At 45.2% G+C, this 19,594-nt stretch overlaps 1 protein-coding gene across 22 annotated transcripts in view; it reads left to right on the plus strand.

Annotated features, from left to right (window-relative positions):
- LOC109422898 (disintegrin and metalloproteinase domain-containing protein unc-71) overlaps window positions 1-19,594 on the plus strand; it is a 1,549,374-nt gene that overhangs the window by 712,970 nt on the left and 816,810 nt on the right. For all 22 annotated transcript variants that reach the window (XM_062845411.1, XM_062845413.1, XM_062845424.1 and 19 more), the window contains one exon: window positions 10,462-10,512. In XM_062845411.1, the coding sequence (XP_062701395.1) occupies window positions 10,462-10,512 (51 nt within the window). The remainder of the gene's footprint in view (window positions 1-10,461; window positions 10,513-19,594) is intronic.

Consider the following 19,594-nt stretch of genomic DNA (forward strand, 5'->3'; position numbering starts at 1 on the left):
TTACGTTTTTTTTTCTGTTCAAATTTCTTAAAAAAGAGAACTCCAGGCCATAGTGAAAAGGAGAATTCTCCCGAAAGGGTAAACTAACTGCAAATTCCCCCGAGTGGGCAAGCCATAGAAAAAAGCGAATCCCTCAAAGAGGGTAAGCCAGTCTCCAGTTAGCCTAGTGGTTAAGGCTATGGATCGCCAATCCGGAGACGACGGGTTCGTTCCCGTTCCCGCCGGGAAATCTTTCTCGACTCCCTGTGCATAGTGTATCATTGTACTTGCCTCACAATATACAAATTCATGCAATGGCAGGCAAAGAAAGTCATTCAATCCATAAATGTGGATGTGCTCAAAGAACACTAAGTTGAAGCGAGGCAGACCAGGTCCCAGTGGGGACGTAGAGCCATAAAGAAGAAGAAGAAGGGTAAGTCTATGGTGAATTCTCCCAAGAGGGTAAGTCAATGCTAAATTCCCCGGAGAGGGTAAGCCATAGAAAAGCGAATTCCCTCGAAAGAGAAGCCAATGGCTTACATAATAAAAACCAATTCCATCGAGAGAGTAAGTCGATAGTGAATTCTCCCGAGAAGGTAAGCCAATAATGGTGATTCCCCTGAGAAGGTTAGCCATAATAAAAAGCGAATTCTCCCGAGACGGTAGACTGACGATGATGATGAAAAGGATGATGATGAAAGATGTACTATGATGACGAGGAATGAGAGTTGGGGTAAGAGATGAGAAGTTAGAGATGAAGGGTGAGAGATGAAAGATAAAAGGTGAGATGCGAGATAAGATGAGTTATGAGAAATGAAAAAGGAGAGATGATGATGCGATGATAATCATGAGAGATGAAGAACGAGAGATGAGAGATGAAAAATGCTTGATGAAAGATGAGAGAAGGTGATGATAATGATGAAAGATGAAAGACGATAGATGAGAGCACACATTGAGAGATATAAGAGATGAGGATGAGACATAAGACAACGAGGGTGGTGACGAAAAGCGATAAGATGGGCTGATGACGATGGTGATAGTGATTTTAGATGAGAGATGATGATGATGATGCAATGAGTGATGAGAGATGGTAATGGTTATGATCATGATGATGATGACGAGGGTGATGATGATGCCTAATAACAGATGAGATATGATGATGAGGAATGAGGTTGAGATATTAGAGGTGAAAGATGAGAAGGGAGAGATGCGAGATAAAGGTTAAGGGATAAGGGATAAAAAATGCGATATGAGAAATGTAATATGAGAGATGAAAGTTGAATGATGAAAGGCGAGATGCGAGAGGAGGTGAGTTATGAAAGATGAGAGATGAAAAATAAGAGATGATGATAATGATGATGAGAGATGAAAGATGAGAGATGAGAGATAAAAAATGCTAGATGAAAGATGAGAGAGGGTGATGATAAAGATGAGAGATGAGAAATTAAACACGGTAGATGAGAGATGGCGATGAGAGAAAAGAGGAGATATGAGAGATGAGGGATAAGATATGGTGATGATGATGACGAGATAATGATGGTGGTGAGATAAATGATGAGAGGTGGTAATGAGAATGATCATGATGGTTGATTGATTGATTTGTCTTTATTATAGAGACCTTCAGCCCTTGGCTGGTTCGTCTCTTACAACCATGATGGTGATGATGATACGCAGGCCCGGATCAAGCATTGTGGTGGCCCAGAGCGAATGTGGAGGCCCCTCGAAGTTACAAAAGCGTTGAGCAAAAAAGTTTTTCTTTGATTTTGAACAGTACTGGAGCAAAATGGTAAATAAATTTGATGTTTAGCCCTGGCCCCCCGGCCCGGCCCCTCTTAGATCCGGCCCTGATGATACGTAATAACAGATGAATTATGATGGTGATTATGAAAGATAAGAATTGAAAATGTCTTGGAAAACGTAATAAAAGTATCAATTACGGTGGTTGAAAATGAGGACGATTTTAATGGTGATGGATGATAATGATGATAGATGAGATGAGAGATAAAAAATAAGAGATAACAGGTGAGATATGAGTGACGAGAGATGAAGGTTTGAGATGAGAGGTGAGGGATGGGATATGAAACATAAGAGGTAACTATATTTTAACTGGCTTTCTCAGTCTGGGGAAATTCAAAACGACTAGCTTTGTATTGCCCGACGTTTCGGATTTGTTTATTTGGCCTTTTTCAAGGGTAAAACTGTCTGTCGTTCTTCGTTACATTTATATATGCCGCAATTTTCATCTTGGGCTTCTTGTATGCGAAATAACTATTTGATTTTGTTTGGGGACACTGGACTGGACACACCTATTATGAACGACCTGGACTCTGTGTCCAGTCCAGTGTCCCCAAACAAAATCAAATAGTTATTTCGCATACAAGAAGCCCAACATGAAAGTTGCGGCATATATAAATGTAACGAAGAACGACAGACAGTTTTACCCTTGAAAAAGGCCAAATAAACAAGGCCGAAACGTCGGGCAATACAAAACTAGTCGTTTTGAATTTCCCCAGACTGAGAAAGCCAGTTAAAATATTCAACATTTTTCCAGTCGAAACTCACGTCATAAGAGGTAACAATTAGGAGAGCGTGAGAAACAAAAGTTGAGAGATGAGAGTTTAAAGATGAGAGATGGGAGATGAAAGTTGAAAGATGAGTGGTGAGAGATGTGAAATGAGGACGATTGTAATGGTGGTGATTGGTAAATGACGACAGATGAGAGATGAAAGATAAGAGATAACAGGTGAGATATGAGTAATGAGAGATAAACGTGAGAGATGTGAGAGGTGAGAGGTGAGAGATAATGTATGAGTTAGGAGAGATGAGTGATGAAAGATGCAAGACGAGAGGTGAGACATGAGAAATGAGAGATGGGAGATGATCTATAAGAGATGAGAGATGATGATGATAAGAGATGAATGATAAAGATAAGAGATGATAGATGAGAGTTGACATTAGCAGTACTACGGTAAAAGTTGAGATGTGAAAATTTCTTTGAAAATGTAATAAATGCGACAAAGATGGTTATTGTAAATAAGAATGATTGTGATCGTGATGATTGATCACGATGATAGATGAGAGATGAAAGATGAGATATGAGAGGTAATGATGATGATGATGGTGATGAGAGGGAGAGAATTGAAAGTTGATAGATGTGAGATGATGATGATGAGAGATGAAAGATCAAAGACGAGAGATTGGCATAACTGTGGTAAGGGTTAAAAAAAAAATGGAAATGAAGTTAAATTTGATGGTGATGATAGATAATATCGTTTTAGAACGAAGGTAATTGTAAGTTATAATATTATAGTAATAAAGTAAAATGAACACGAAGTGTTTTTTTTTTTCGACGAAAACAAATTGACTTTTAAAATATTGAGAGAGAGAGTAGACCAGGAGGGGAATATAGGGAATGAGAAGGATATCGAGAAAAGGATTAAGATGGTCTAGCGAATCGAAGCAAACGAAACCAAATGAAACTTCAGTCTTGTAATGTATTTCGCGCTAGTAGGGTGTATCATTTGCAATCGTTTTCGTTCATGCAGAATTTTGGCCGGCGGAATCAGTTGGATCGGAATGTCACAGTATCCGCCCGGACACGACTACATATAACGTAAATAAATACTAATATTTGTTTCAATTTCCTGCCAACTGTGGACAGTTATACCGAAGTAAAACCGTTATATCGTATTCATGACATCGAGGGTACGTTTTATCAAAGATTACTTGTGCAAGCATATAGCTCTCCAGGATAAATCATCCGGCGGCCTTTTCTTCTTAATATGATTGATTGATTGATTTGTCTTTATTAGAGAGACTTTCAGCCCTTGGCTGGTTCGTCTCTTTCTTCTTAATATGGACCGGACCGTTTGAACGGGTGCCACTGAACTTCGCCACCACAATAAGCGTTGTTCTGCGGAATTCATGTTTGTTATGAAGATTGACGCCTTTTTATAGGCCTTACCTGCACATATACTAGAAAAAAATATGATTTAAAATCAGCTTCGAAGCAATTTTTCAGTGTTTATAATATGTAATCAGAATAAACTCATACCTCAACAAATTCAACAATATTTGCTCAACCGTAGTCCCCATTCCCAGCGAGCAGTGCCCCCCATTCAACACATCATCGTCAAATGATCCTCACCATAAAAGCGCGAGGATATTCAACTCATTCTCCACTTCTATACGATTACCGATTTACAGTCTCATTACGGGTTCAAATTGCTCGCAAAACGAGGACATCCCCTTGCCTGAAGCAGCGGCAACAGCAGCAGCAGTACCAGTCTGGCACCGGAGTGTAAAAAAGAGCAGTTTGAAGCGCTTCGTTCCTGCCGTTAAATTTATCATCGAATTACGAGCAAATCACAGTTCTTTGCCTCGGCAGCTGATGCCCATCATTCACCACTCACAGCCACACACCCAGACACACATCACCTCGGATTACCCAGTACCCGTAGGACTTGGCGCGCAAAAGCAACGACGACAAAGACGAGAAGGCGATGATGATGATGATGAGCAGCTCTTTCCGGCAGAAAATTCCAACGAGCGCAATCGAATTGATATGCCATCAAAATGAATGACTGTTTGAATGGAATTGCAATTCCTGTTGCCTCGGCCGTTCCCGCGCGGGCGGGTCCATTCGCCCTTTGTGGCGCACTCCATGCTGCCAGCCACGTTGAAAAAGAACCGATTCGGATTTCACGAAGGGCCGACACATTTTGACTTAAAAAATATTTGAAACTTTGTCCAGTAGCACTAAAACTGCGGATTATTAGCCTAAGGGAGTTGAATGAACTGATGACCGGACTTAAGTTCGTGGAGTAGCCAGACTTTTGTCATGAGATAACAACTTTATGTTGACTACCGAAGGAATTCAGCGTCTTCAAATGATTGGGGCATCGCTCTTTCCCCATCGACCAGTGCAAAAAGTGACATGGGTTTCCAGTGATGGCGTCACGGAAAATCAAATCGACCATATCTTCTTCTTCTTCTTGGCGTAACGTCCTCATTGGGACAAAGCCTGCTTCTCAGCTTAGTGTTCTATGAGCACTTCCGCAGTTATTAACTGAGAGCTTCCTTTGCCAATGACCATTTTGCATGCGTATATCGTGTGGCAGGCACGAAGATACTCTATGCCCAAGGAAGTCAAGGAAATTTCCTTTACGAAAAGATCCTGGACCGACCGGGAATCGAACCCGTCACCCTCAGCATGGTCATGCTGAATACCCGTGCGTTTACCGCCTCGGCTATATGGGCCCATATCTGCATCTGCCGAAAATGGAAACGAAACCTTCTTAATCTGTGAAACCCTGCAGCGCATTGCTAGGACTCATCGACAGGAGAAGAACTTCTGGCGCCCCGGTTCAACACACGCCAACTGGAAGACGCTCTCTGGTGAAAGCTCCTTTGTCGAGGAGCTTGAGACCCATGTTGCGGAAATTACGAAAGGTAAAGGCGTGGAAGATCGATGGAGCGCCATCAAGAACGTTTTCATCGCCACCGGCGAGAATAATTTGGGTGAGCTACGCACCCGGAGTAAGCAGTGCATTACAGATAATGCTTGAAGGAAGATAGAGGAGTGAAGGTGCGCCAAAGTCGTGATAGAGCGTGCGAAAACACGAGGAGTCAAAGCCGTAGCCCCTCAGCGTTATTCTGCTCTCGAGAAGGAAGTGAAACGCATATGTAGACGGAGCACAAGAACGTCGGCGGACTCCCTTGCCGACAAAGTCGAGAAAGCAGCAAACACCGGGGACATCCGTCTCCTCTACAATGTTTCACATCGTTTTAGTGGCAATAAGATGAATGCTACGATGCCCATGAAAGACACGTCTATACAGTTATTGACCCGACTGACCAGTTGAAGCTCAGGTAAAATATTATCTCCTGAGCGCCCATCAAAAACACCACCTCCGGTAAAGACCGGCGCTTGAGCCAAGCCTCTTAGCACTGTAGTTGGATGAAATGCCAATGCAGAACCCGTAGCTTCCAGGAAGGTAAGCCCAACTCCCTGGGCTAGTGGATTGGTGTCAGGCCCTGCGAGCCAGCCGTAAAAAGACTAGCACCGAAAAATCAACAAGAGAAAAATGCGAACCGATACCAATGACGACGACCACTGCGACGAAGAGGGACTTGCGATTGGATGCTCGGTACGTGGAACTGCAGATCTCTCAACTTCATCGGGAGCACCCGCATACCCGCCAATATACTGATGGACCGCGGGTTCGGAATGGTAGCGCTGCAGGAGGTGTGTTGGGCAGGATCCATGGTGTGAACGTTTAGAGGCAATCTTCCAGAGTTGCAGCAATACACGTGAATTGGGAACAGCTTTATAGTGATGGGCGACATGCAGAAGCGCGTGATCGCTTGGTGGCCAATCGAAGAAAGAATGTGCAGGTTGAGGATCAAGGGCCGATTCTTCAACATCAGCATAATAAACGTGCACAGCCCTCACTCCGGAAGCACTGATGATGACAAAGACGCATTTTACGCGCAGCTCGAACGCGAGTACGACCGCTGTCCAAACCACGACGTCAAAATCATCATAGGGGATCTAAACGCTCAGGTAAGCCAGGAGGAGGAATTCACACCGACGATTGGAAAGTTCAGCGCCCACCAGCTAACGAACAAAAATGGCATACGCCTCATCGATTTCGCTGCCTCCAAGAACATGGCCATTCGTAGCACCTTCTTCCAGCATAGCCTCCCGTATCGTTACCCCTGGAGATCACCACAACGAACGCAATCGCAAATCGACCACGTTCTGATTGATGGACGGCACTTCTCCGACATTATCGACGTCAGGACCTATCGTGGCGCTAATATCGACTCTGATCACTACTTGGAGATGGTTGAACTGCGCCTTAAACTCTCCGTTATTAACAATGTACAGTACCGGCGGCCGTCCCGGTACGATCTAGAGCGACTGAAGCAACCGGATGTCGCCACCGCATACGCGCAGAATCTCGAGGCAGCGTTGCCGGACGAGGGTGTGCTCGATGTGGCCCCTCTGAAGGAATGCTGGAGTACAGTCAAAGCAGCCATCAACAACGCAGCCGAGAGCACTATCGGGTACGTAGAACGGAGTCAACGAAACGATTGGTTCGACGAGGAGTGCAGAGTGGTTCTGAAGGAGAAGGACGCAGCGCGGGTGGTAATGCTGCAGCATGGAACCCGACAGAATGTGGAGCGATACAGACAAAAGCGGAAGCAGCAGACCCGTCTCTTCCGGGAGAAAAAGCGCCATCTGAAAGAAGCGGAACACGTAAGTTCTACCAGAAGCTCAAAGCATCCCGCAAAGGCTACGTGCCGCAAGCCGAAATCTGCAGGGATAAAGACGGGAGCCTCCTGACGGACCAACGTGAGGTGATCGAAAGGTGGAGCAGCACTTCGACGAGCACCTAATCGGTGAAGAGAATGTAGGCACTGGGGATCAAGGCAGCGGAGGAAATGACTATGTTGGTGCAGCAGAGGACGGGAAAGAACCAGCTCCCACGCTGAGGGATGTTAAGGATGCCATTCTTCAGCTGAAAACCAACAAAGCGGCTGGTAAGGACGGTATCACAGCAGAACTCATCAAGATGGGCCCGGAAAAGTGGGTCACCTGTCTGCACCAGTTAGTAGTCAAGATCTGGGAAATCTAACAGCTACCGTAGGAGTGGAAGGAAGGGATAATCTGTCCCATTCACAAGAAAGGCGACAAGTTAATGTGTGAGAACTTTAGAGCGATCACCATTTTGAATGCCACCTACAAAGTGCTATCCCAGATCATATTCCGTTGTCTTTCACCTAAAGTAAATGAGTTTGTGAGAAGTTACCAAGCCGGTTTCATCGATGGCCGGTCGACAACGGACCAGATCTTCACCGTATGGAAAATCCTCCAGAAATGCCGTAATACCAGGTCCCAACGCCAAGATCTTTGTCGAAAATCGCCTTCGAGGAAAAAGCACGAAAATGTTAAGTCAACCACTTTAATTGTGTGTGGACTTCAAAACTCGTTGGAACTCGACTGAAACGATGCTGGAGCACTTCATTCACTGTTTTGATTGCATCAAAGAGACACTTTCTGAAATTGGCCTTTCAGGTCTTATGTTGGGCATTGATTTCGAAGTTACACTAAACCTTCAGAAATCCCTTAAGCAAATCAGACTAGCTTCGGAAGCATTGGGAAGATAAGTTGCTACATTACTGTCTGCGGAAAGCAACTTGAGTTTCTTGTATTCGAAGCTTAAGAAAAGTAACTCCAAAGTTGGAAACGAGCTCTTCGATGCAATCACGAAAAGAATCAACGAACAGCTCCAAAAAATAAAAACAGCGCTAAAGTTCCTTCAAGGTCTTTAGTTGTCAATTCAGGTACGAGCAGAACTGGCAAGCTTATCGAAAACGCAAATAAATGAGTTCATCAAGGAACTGTGAATTCGATTGGTGCAAGACTACCAAAGACAGACCGAGAATGACGCTGCCGAGTTGAATGCTGGATGCATGCATGAAGAACTAGAACCGGCTATAAAGGAATTTGCCAACCCGTCCCAGGTTGATTCGGCAATGGTTGATTTTTCAAAAGTAATTGCGGAAGAGCTGTTCAAGGAGATCTATCTGATGCATGTGCCTTTATTTTCGTAGTTCAAATTTTATTTTACACATCAAACACATGTTTCTGTTGTGCACATGGAAGGCGAAACTGTTTAACTGTTCTTTGTTGCCATGCCTGGATAACTATCTTATTGCTTCGGAAATTTACCGCACATTTCCTATCTGGCAACCTCCGGTTCGCAATTTGCCTAAATTTATTTCCACCACTACTTTTTGGAAATTCAGATGTGCCATACTTTTCGTCTCATAAACTGCGGCTCGCTCCGACAGTCTGTTAGCCGAAACACATGGCCCAATAATATGGAACCGACGCCGCTGCCAACCGCCCGAAGCCAGCAGGAAAATGTACAAATATTCACTTCACGTTCATTTACCTGCCACACAGCAGCGTGCCACGATACGCACCGCAGCATAACGATCTGCGAGCATGAACACTGCTGGATTCACCACCACCACCCGTGCCAGCTACCAATTGGCAACAGTTTATGATGCCTGATTTCGCCATCGCGCGCCGGTTAAAGGTTCGCAGAAGCCTACATCGCCACCATCACAACCAGCACCAGCACCACCATGGTGTGCCATGCCGGAACGATAAATCCGTTCGTTTTATTATGGACGATTAGGCGACCGCGGGCATACCCGGTACAAAACCGTGGCCCCGTCTACCACCAGGACTTCCAAATTGATGCCACCGTGGTGCTTGGTTACTGTGAATCAGAAGTTGAAATTTTGCGGAGAAATCGGAGATAAATTCTAGTAATTCAAATTGATCCAAGTAATTTGGTGTACCTAACCCATAAAAAAGTTGTTGAATCACGTGCCCGGCAGATAAACGGAAAAGTTAATTGTATCCGTTACAGCGTAAGATATCTAACAACTCTGATACTTACATCAGGTTTAACGCCTCCCATCACCGAAGGGTCAGGTGCCCTTCGTCATCTTCGTCATTTTTTTTTCTGAATAATTACAACCCATGATAGATCAAACTTAAAAATTAGATTTAGATATTGCTGAAAGACCTACAAGAAGGAAAGTTTGTTGAAGTTTAAAAAAAAAAACATCGCCTATAAGATATTTCGTATATTTATGCGAATTTTATATTTCTGATCCATGATACCATCACAGAAAATGATGTTAGGTTTCACTTTTTTCGCTCTTTTGGCGAACGAGCTCATTTCCTGCGGAATACCTCAAACTCATGCCTGCCTAACTGGGAATCCGTAGGAAGGACCCACGGTCAACGCCAGCCAGCAGTGCCAGTCAGTGTGGTCGCAACTTAAGGTGAATATATGACGAAGCCACACCTAAATTTTTCAGGAGCACAAATCTGAAGAACCGAATGTCGGTTTACGCTGAAAAGTTGATCGATTGGTTATCCGCTGGTGGTGACCAATCGATCAACTTTTCAGTGCAAACCGACATTCGGTTCTTCAGATTTGTGCTCCTGAAAAATTTAGGTGTGGCTTCGTCATATATTCACCTTAATTGTTTCTAATGAGCCAAGCAGAATTTGCGCTGGATTCTAATTGCAGGGTTTTAATTGCTGGTAATGGCCGGGCAATGCCCGCGAAAGTTGCCCGGTGATATTGAATCGGAGTGAAGTTTAATTCAGTTTCTCGCCGCGCTCCGTATGAATTCCATCAGTGTAATTGGGAGGGAAACCTTTGCGCTAGGTTGAAACAGGGGTTACCTGTAAAACACTGAACATTTGATGGTGCTGAGAATTTCTTATGGGCGGCAGTCACGCGGCTGCCTAGGAATTTGATTTTTATTCACAAAAACGAAATCTCACTACGACACCATAAAACCGTTGAATTATATTGCCTAGCGTTGCCGCCGTCGATACCCGCTGACTCCACTAATCTTTTACCGGTTTTGGTTTCGTTACAGAAGCTGATTACACTCTAGATGACTCGTTTTGGAATGAGGAGAGTCCAGTTGGTAAGTACTTTTCCAATGTTGCTAGCCGAAACACAAATTTGATATACCTACTTTCTTGCCCGTGGTATGATCGATTCCGGTGTTCCGGATCGATTTGGATGGTGATTGTATGGGCTCGTAAAAGCGGTCTCCTACCTACTACGTCGACGACGACCACGACGAACGACGGAATGTTGATGGGTGGCACGTTTTGGTGCTTGGATTGGGCCAGTACATTTAACCGAGACACATTTTTTTAACGATACACACCACGGACGTGTTGAGAATTTGAGAGAGTGTTGAGGTATGAAAGGCTGTATTGATTTAGGAGTCTGTCACTCCGAGTTGAGGGAGTTCCAACGAGTGGAGTATGTGTGAGCGACAGCTGGAAAGTTGTTCCTGAAGCGAAATAAGATTTTACGAGGATGAGCTGGACTAGCATGATATTGAACGATACACCGCATGAAAGTAAATCAAACCCAATAGTGGACTCCGGAGAGAGCAGTTCCTGCAGATGCAGATGCAATATACTACAGAACAGATCTACAACAGATCTAGGTGTACGTGCGCAGGACGAAAGATTTCCAGCTCCTAACCTCCAAGAGATTGAGGAGGAGGTTGACCGATTGAAAACAAAAAAAAAACCGCTGGAGCAGATCAACTACCAAGCGAGCTTCTAAAATACGGTGGAGAAGCACTGGTTAGAGCACTACACTGGGTCATAACCAATATTTGGGAGGAGGAAGTATGTCCGGAAGAATGGATGGAAGGTATCGTGTGTCCCATCTACAAAAAGGTCAACAAGTTGGATTGCAAGAAATATCGCACGATCACACTACTGAGCGCTGCCTACAAGATACTCTCTCAAATTTTATGCCGCCTTCTATCACCGTTTACAAGAGAATTCGTGGGGCAATATCAGGCCTTATGTTTGCCATCCGCCAGGTGTTGCAGAAATACCGCGAATACAACGTGCCCACACATCACTTGTTCATCGATTTCAAATCGGCGTATGATACAATCGCTCGGGAACAGCTATGGCAGAATACGGATTCCCGGATAAACTGATACGATTGATCCAGGCGACGATGGATCGAGTGATGTGCGTAGTTTGAGTATCAGGGTCTCTCTCGAGTCCCTTCGAATCTCGCAGCGGGTTACGGCAAGGTTATGGTCTTTCATGCTTGTTGTTCAACATTGCTTTAGAGGATGTAATTAGGAGAGCGGGGATAAACACGAGTGGAACGATTTTCACGAAGTCCGTTCAGCTGCTTGGTTTCGCTGATGATATTGATATTATTGCTCGTAAATTTGAGACGATGGCGGAAACGTACATCTGACTAAAGAGTGAAGCCAGACGAATCGGATTACATAGCTCAACATTTTTTTGTCTCAAGAGCAAACTTATGTGTTTCTGACAGATTTTGGGCCGCTGAATCCGAATCCGGGCTCAGATTTGTTCCCACACCTCACAATTTTGAGCTATACCTCAATTTATAGTGCAAAATATGCGATTTTGGGCTTTTTTGACTGCACGCCATTAAGCATGGAAATATATTTTTTAAGCAATCAAAGGATAAATTGGTCAATTAACATCTAAATTAATGACTCATGCAAAATATTTCAATTTGCCAATTCAAATTTGAAAGATTTAAGTATTTTATGTCAGTATCTAAACTTGCATGCAACTTTTGGAGGATGCCTTGTATGGGAAATATCGTACCTAACATAAATCGCTTAAAACTGTCAAATTCGATTTGGTAAAACGTAATTTTTTGCATGAGTCGTTAATTGAGATGTTAATTGACCAATTTATCCATTGATAGCTTAATAAATATATTTCCATGCTTAATGGCGTGCAGTCAAAAAAGCCCAAAATCGCATATTTTGCCCTATAAATTGAGGTATAGCTCAAAATTGTGAGGTGTTGGAACAAATCTGAGCCCGGATTCGGATTCAGCGGCCCAAAATCTGTCAGAGACACATAAGTTTGCTCTTGAGACAGACCAAAAGCTGATTTTTGTTACGCTGTGTTAGTCATTAATGTGTCGAAGACAAAGTACATGATGGCAAAGGGGTCCAGGGAGGAATCACCGCGCCCGCCACCCCACATTTATATCGACGGTGATGAAATGGAGGCGGTTAAAGAATTTGTGTACTCGTGACCGGTACAAGAAGACGTGGTGCGCAGCGAGCTAGGTGGGTCGATCAATTGGAGAACGATCTGCGGACCCTTCGCGGAGTGCGGAACTGGAGACACACAGCAATGAACCGAGTAAAATGGAGAGGCCACTCAGGCCTTAGTCTGACCGGTAAGGGGTAAGGGTCCCAGTCAGTCATCCAGGAAATCTGGAAAGGGTGGGCCCGAAAAGGCCGGCCCGACCTGGATTGAAGGGAGCAGGGCAATAATGCGACCAAGTCGTAGGAACAGGAGCCCAGGGACATCATACCAAGTGAAGGTAATAGGGATAGTTTTAATGTAGTAGCGGTAGTGAAGAGCATAACCCCTTTGCAAGAAGTGGGTTGGCTGGCTAGGTCTCCTTAAAGGAGAGCGGAAACAGAAGGCAGTTACGCAAAACAGAAGCAGTTACGCACGTAGTGCCAGTGTAGGAAATCCCATTTCTTCCCCAGCAAGCTTGTCGAGAGCGGTCAGGAATGCTGACCATCTCAGGATTAGCTCTCTGCAATGGAGGTGGCCGCGCAGTAGCTTCACTTCATCTTGACTTCGCCCACTCGAAGTCTAACATCGGTCAGAACCTAAAGCAGGCCCTGATGAGACTTCGTAGGTCAACGATGGCGGCCAAACAGGTCCATGAGAATCTCATTGCAATTGTGGCTGCGGCAACACCCATGAAGTTGAAGGTGATGGAGTTTACCCAAATGGAGTCTTCCGCATTCACGAATAACATGAAGGAACGCCGGACGCGATCGCTTACAATAAGCAATCAAAGAAGTGAGCGAGGAGCTGCCAGTGCATGCAAGGCCAGGAGGTTGTTAAGCCCGAGAGTGAAGGGCAGTAATGCCAGTAAGGTGACCCCAACCAGACGTTGGATTTAAGGGTATGGGGTTTGCGATCATTTATAGGTCCACATCCACAATAGGTCGGAGCGGCCCAGAGGTCAGTTCAAAGTAAGAACCAGAGTAAGAAAAGTAGAGGAACAGGAGCACCTGGATATCAGGCCAAAGAAAGATAAGAGGACAGGGGCAAGCGCGAGAAGGGTGACGCAATCGGTGTCAAGACGGATAAATCCAACTACTCAGAAGTTTTTAAGGCGATGAGAAACTACGCCAAGCTCACGTATCTTGGAGAGCATTATCAAACGTACTCATACAGGCGAAAAGATCCACGAGCTCAAGCGGGACAAAACGTGCCAGGACTCCGCCTACAAGGCTCTGGCGGAAGATGTCCTTCGCGATGTCAAGGTGTAACCCAAGTAGCATTTTCATGGCCAATTAGTCTTGTAGAGGTTTTGACAACCGTCATAAAACCTTATATCTTTCATTATGAGTTTATGATGATTCTAAGAACACCTTCTAGTGTAAATACCAGGCATGAGAATGATACTTTTTTCTGTTTACCGTTCATCGATACTGGCAGTAAAAACAAAACAAAACAATGGCAGCACCAATACCATCAGACGCCGCGTCGACGGCAGTCAAGCAGACGCTTGATGGGTTTTGCTTCCCCACGAAAATATTTATGAGCAGTCATGCTCAGGCGGGTGATTGCAAAAAATTTCAAATATTTTCAACTGCTTATAACTCACTTGTTTTAATAAATAATTTAAATCGATTTGCACAAATAGTTAGAGCACACTCCCAGCTTTGTGATGCATGTAAAGAAGTTTGTTAAGAACCAGTTTGAAACGCAGAAAAATGCGAAAATGGGAGAGACAGAAATTTCTGTCGTCGTTGTACTCGAGTACTGGCGCTCTCGCGCTTCGAAACCGTTTCGGGAAGAAGGCAGCAGGAAAAAAATGTTATGACATTTATTTTTCGAACAGTTTGAGTTTGGCTGGGCCTGTGATGTTCGTAAGGAAAAATGTCAAATGTACAGCCGGTAACCATTTTTTCCAGTACATTTCTCATCCCTGGTAAAGACTAAAAGATGTTGGGAACCACCCCCATGTCCAAGGGAGGGGTTTTGTGGGTTAAACCCTGCCCGTTACGGGTGTTTTATATACCAGGCACCCCTCGGTGTTTTGCCGAAAATACATAAAACTCCTCCCTTGTCGCCTTTTCTGCGAAACCGAAAATGAAAGATTACGAACTGATTCAACGGCAACGGACAAGAATAGTAACTTGGAATGTATTAAGCCTAGCCCAGCAGGGTAAACTGGCACAACTAGCCAATGAGGCATGTCGTATGAAGCTTGAGATCCTAGGACTGAGCGAAGTCCGTTGGCTTAATTTTGGAGAACACAGGTTGGCGTCGGTCAAATTTTGCTATACTCTGGCCTACGAGGTTAACACGCTCCGCGCCACCGTGGAATTGGTTGAGAGGATAATTGTAGCTAGATTCTGAACACGGGTTCGAAACCTTACCATGATCCAATGTTACGCGCCAACCGAATTGCAAGATAAAGAGAACTTTTACAGTCAACTGAATGGTGTCGTGGATAAGATTCCGAAAGGGCGACTTCATCGAGAAGGTTGGTTCCGACAACTCGGACTGAGTACGTCATGGGACGTCATGGTCTCGGAGAAATGAGCGAATACGGAGAGCTGTTTGCAGAGTTTTGTGGCAATAAATGACATGGTGTTTGGGGGATCGCTCTTTCCTCATCGACCAGTGCACAAAGTGACAGGGTTTTCCCGTAATGGCGTCACGGAAAATCAAATCGACCACATCTGCATCAGCCGAAAATGGAGACGGAGCCTTCTTGATGTGCGCAACAAACGTAGCGAAGACATTGCGTCCGACCATCATCTTCCAATTGGCGAGATCCGACTGCGCATTGCCAAAATCCAGCGACGGGAGGAAAGAAAAACGTCCTTCGTCGAGGAGCTAGAGAACCGTGATGCAAATATTCTGGAAGGTGGAAGCGTAGAAGATCAGTGGAGCGCCATCAAGAACGCCTTCATCGCCACCGGCGAGAATAATTTGGGTGAGCTACGCACCTGAAGAAAGCAGTGGATCAAAGATAATACCTGGAGGAAGATAGAGGAGTGAAGGAACGCCAAAGCCACGATAGAGCGAGCGAAAACACGAGGAGCCAAAGCCGTAGCCCGTCAGCGCTGTTCGGCTCTCGAGAAGGAAGTGAAACGCTCATGTAGAAGGGACAAAAGAGCGTGGGCGGACTCCCTAGCCGATGAAGGCGAGAAAGCCGCAAACACCGGCAACATCCGTATCCTCTACGATGTTTCACGTCACCTTAAAGGAAATAGGATGAATGATACGATGCCCAAAAAAGACACGTCTGGACAGTTGAAACGCTGGTTCGAGCACTTTTGAAACCTTTTTCAAGTGTCGGCCACACCATCAACACTTCAGCATGATCCGTCAAATTACCCGTGTCAACAACCAAGCTCTATTAGTGCTGGAAATCGAAACAGGCATCTGTAGCAGGAAATCGAACAGAGCTCCGGTGGGTCGATCGCATATCAGCTCAGCCGAGATGCTTAAAACTTACCTAGTAGTATCTGCACAACTTCTGAATCAATTATTCTGCAACATATGGGAAACCACGATATTACCGACTGACAGGATGCAAGGTGTCTTAGTTAAGGTACTTAAAAATGGCGACCTGACCGTATGCGATAATTGGTAGGGCATCATGTTGCTGTGCATCGTTCCCAAAGTCCTCTGCAAATTGATCCTCAACCGGATACAGGAGAAGATTGACGCAACTCTCCGACGGCAGCAAGCAGGATTCCGTGCCGAACGATCCTGTGTGGACCATATTGTCACGCTTCTGGAGCAAATCAATGAATTCCAAGAGTCTTTCTACCATGTGTTCATTGATTAGGAAAAGGCTTTCGACCGTCTCAATCACGAAAACATATGGGAAGCCCTCAGGGGCAATGGTGTTTCTGAGAAAATCATTGGCCTAATTGAAGCACAGTACACGGCATTTTCATGCAGAGTCTTTCTCAACGGTGTCTTGTCCGACTCCTTCCGAGTCGTTTCTGGAGTGAGGCAAGGATGTATACTATCACCGCTACTGTTCTTCATCGTAATCGATTCGATCCTGGTAGGTGCGATTGACCTTGAACCAAATCTTGGATTGTTGTGGCAGCCCATTACATACAATGTAGCACCTTAATGACTTCGAATTAGCTGATGACGTTGCCCTCCTAGCTGACCGGCGCTCTGATATGCAGAGCAAGCTTGATGATCTTGCCAATCACTTCTCAGCGGCAGGTCTTACCATCAACGTCAGCAAGACCAAATTGTTGGATGTATACACGGTCAACCCCTCCAGCTTTGCGGTAGCTGGGCAATTACTGGAGAACGTTGAAAACTTCCAATATCTTGGCCGATGGCGGCACCAAGATCGACATAGGGGCACGGATCACGAAGGCGAAGGCTGCTTTGGCGAGTTTAAGAAACATATGAAGAAACATCCAGATCAGTCGACGCACCAAAATCTGAACTTTCAACTCGAATGTGAAGCTGTGCTGCTGTACGCTAATGAAACCTGGTGTGGTTCAGCGAAGAACAATCAACGGCTGCAGGTCTTCAACAAACGATGCCTGCGGTATATAATGCGTGCATGGTGGCCTGACAATTGGATCGCCAACGTGCAGCTCCATCGTCGATGTCATCGAAAGCCGCTAGCGACAGAATTTCGGGAATTTCGGGAATTTCGACAAAAACGAAATCTGCAAGCAAGCGTTAGAGTTTCGAATCCCAATTAGACATCGCAGCAGAGGCAGACCAAAAGGTTCATGGCGGCGCAGCCTCAACAACGAAATCAAGCAAGTCGACAGAAATTTTATCTGGTCACAGGTCCAATAACCCAAATTTGGACCCCCAGATTATGGTACCGTGTGAATAAGGTTAAAATAACAGCACCATGCAGAAAGGTCTCCAAAACCTCACATCAAAAGCTGCTGGAGTTATCTCCGAACAAAAGCATTCAAGATGGCCTTTCGCTAAATCATTATACATATTCCGCAGTAAATACAAATCCCTCACAAATCGAACGTCTTACATTTTTCACCGAATCATTGCCTTCCTAGAATTGCCAATCGCATATTTTCAGCACCATATTCTTCCACTGTATTTACCATAACTATAAAGCTTTTTTCTTCTGCTCTGTTCATACCACCTACACAAAGGCGCTGTGCCAAACTGCCGGATGTTTCTTTGAATCATTCCGGAGCTTCTTCGAAGGCAATCGATGACTGGAGGGCCATCCAAGAAAGAACCAAACAAAATATGAAAAATCCTAATCATCGGGAAAAATAAACAACCGTAGCAAATAGACTAAGCCTTGTGTACCTCTACCGAACGCTCGAACCAGCCAGCATCGAACGAATCGAATGGTCTCGCGTCTCTGATCGGCGGATTTCGTCCCCCATGTGCGCGGTGCACCCACCCATGATAATTCCTCCTTAACGGACGAGCGAACGAACGAACGAGTACACACGGAAGGAACGGGAAGAAGCTTTTCCTCCCACCTCACTCGCTGTCTAGCGGGAGATTCTTTGGCATCAGAGCCTAAGGAATATGGTTGATAAGAAAAATAAATATGTATACAAATGAAACGAACGATCGAGCGCGGGACCGGAAACGAAAAACGAACAAACGATGCGGTGATTGGAAAAGCATACGACTGGAAGTGAAAAGATGGCGGCTTTTTTCCCGGTCGGATCTCCGCAGCGGAACACAACTTCGACGGCGACGGAGACGTCTTGAATGCGACGTTTTCGCTGCCTTCGTCGTCGTAATAAAATAATGGCACCCCCCGGGAGCTACAGTAAGTAAAAGGTGGAACCCAACCCCAGTCAGCCGAAGATGTTCCGCTTGTTTTGCTTAGGTATGAGAGTGCCCAGGAGCGTGTATTTTCCGATTGGAAATATGTTCTTCCGACGACGACGACGGCGATGGCAACGGCAGCGGTAAATGAATTCACATTTATTGGAATTGCAAATTGAACCAATTTCAGTAATCTTCGACGGTGAAATGTGCGCAGATGCTTGGGATTGCGATTTGAATATTCAGCGGCATGTTTCTTGAATAGATGTAACTAATTGTTCGATTGTCTAATGCTGAGAAGATTAGTACAGGGGCTTTGCTACTTGGCTGATCTTCTGTATCGTCAAGTGCTCTGGCTGACCACTTCCAAAGCGCGTCTAGCATAGCTCTGATCTTCTAACCGCATACTTCCAGTTGACAGTCGATGGAGAAGCCCGCCGACCACGAATTTCATGCTTATCCGCCACACTTTGCCTGAAACCGAAGTTCACGATGAGGGCATGGGATAGCCTGTTCTCGTGAGGCCTGCCCAAAGCTATTCAAACATTTCTGTAGCTCGGTCACCAAATCCCCTGCACCGAACTCGTCTGGAAGTCCCATGTAGATATTCTGTTTCAAAATTCTTTGTTGATGCAAGTGCATATGTCTCAGAAGTTCGCAACAACTTATACGGTTCGCAAAATCGTTAGCTTCTCTATCGGAGAGTACGTGTTCGTAGTCGAAGCCTCTACGCTGGATAAACACCCTAGTAACAGGCCGAACTTTGTAACGATCGACGGCAAAGACCGTTTGGTTCAGCTACCTGTGGCGGACGTAAAAAAAGTCCATTAAAGTAGGGAGGATTAAGGAAAGCTGTTGCGTACGTCATCTGACGTTCCACGAGCCACCGGAGGTTTGTTTTAGATGTCTGGAACCAGGACACAAGTTATGGGACTGCTAAGGCCCTGACAGGAGCAAACTGTGTAGGAGATGCGGCGCCGAAGGCCATAAGGTACAAGGCTGTACGAGTCCACCGGGAAATCCGTGAACAACAAGCATCGAACGGGTGGTCCAAGGTACCCGGTCTTCAAGGAAGCTGCAGTGAACAAACCACAGCGCAGGTAACCCAACTGAACCTGAACTAATGTAATGCGGCTAAGCTACTGCTTTGTCAGGCGGTTTCTGAGTTGGGGACGGATA

This window comes from Aedes albopictus, chromosome 1 (assembly GCF_035046485.1).
Source record: "Aedes albopictus strain Foshan chromosome 1, AalbF5, whole genome shotgun sequence".
Taxonomy (NCBI): domain Eukaryota; kingdom Metazoa; phylum Arthropoda; class Insecta; order Diptera; family Culicidae; genus Aedes; species Aedes albopictus.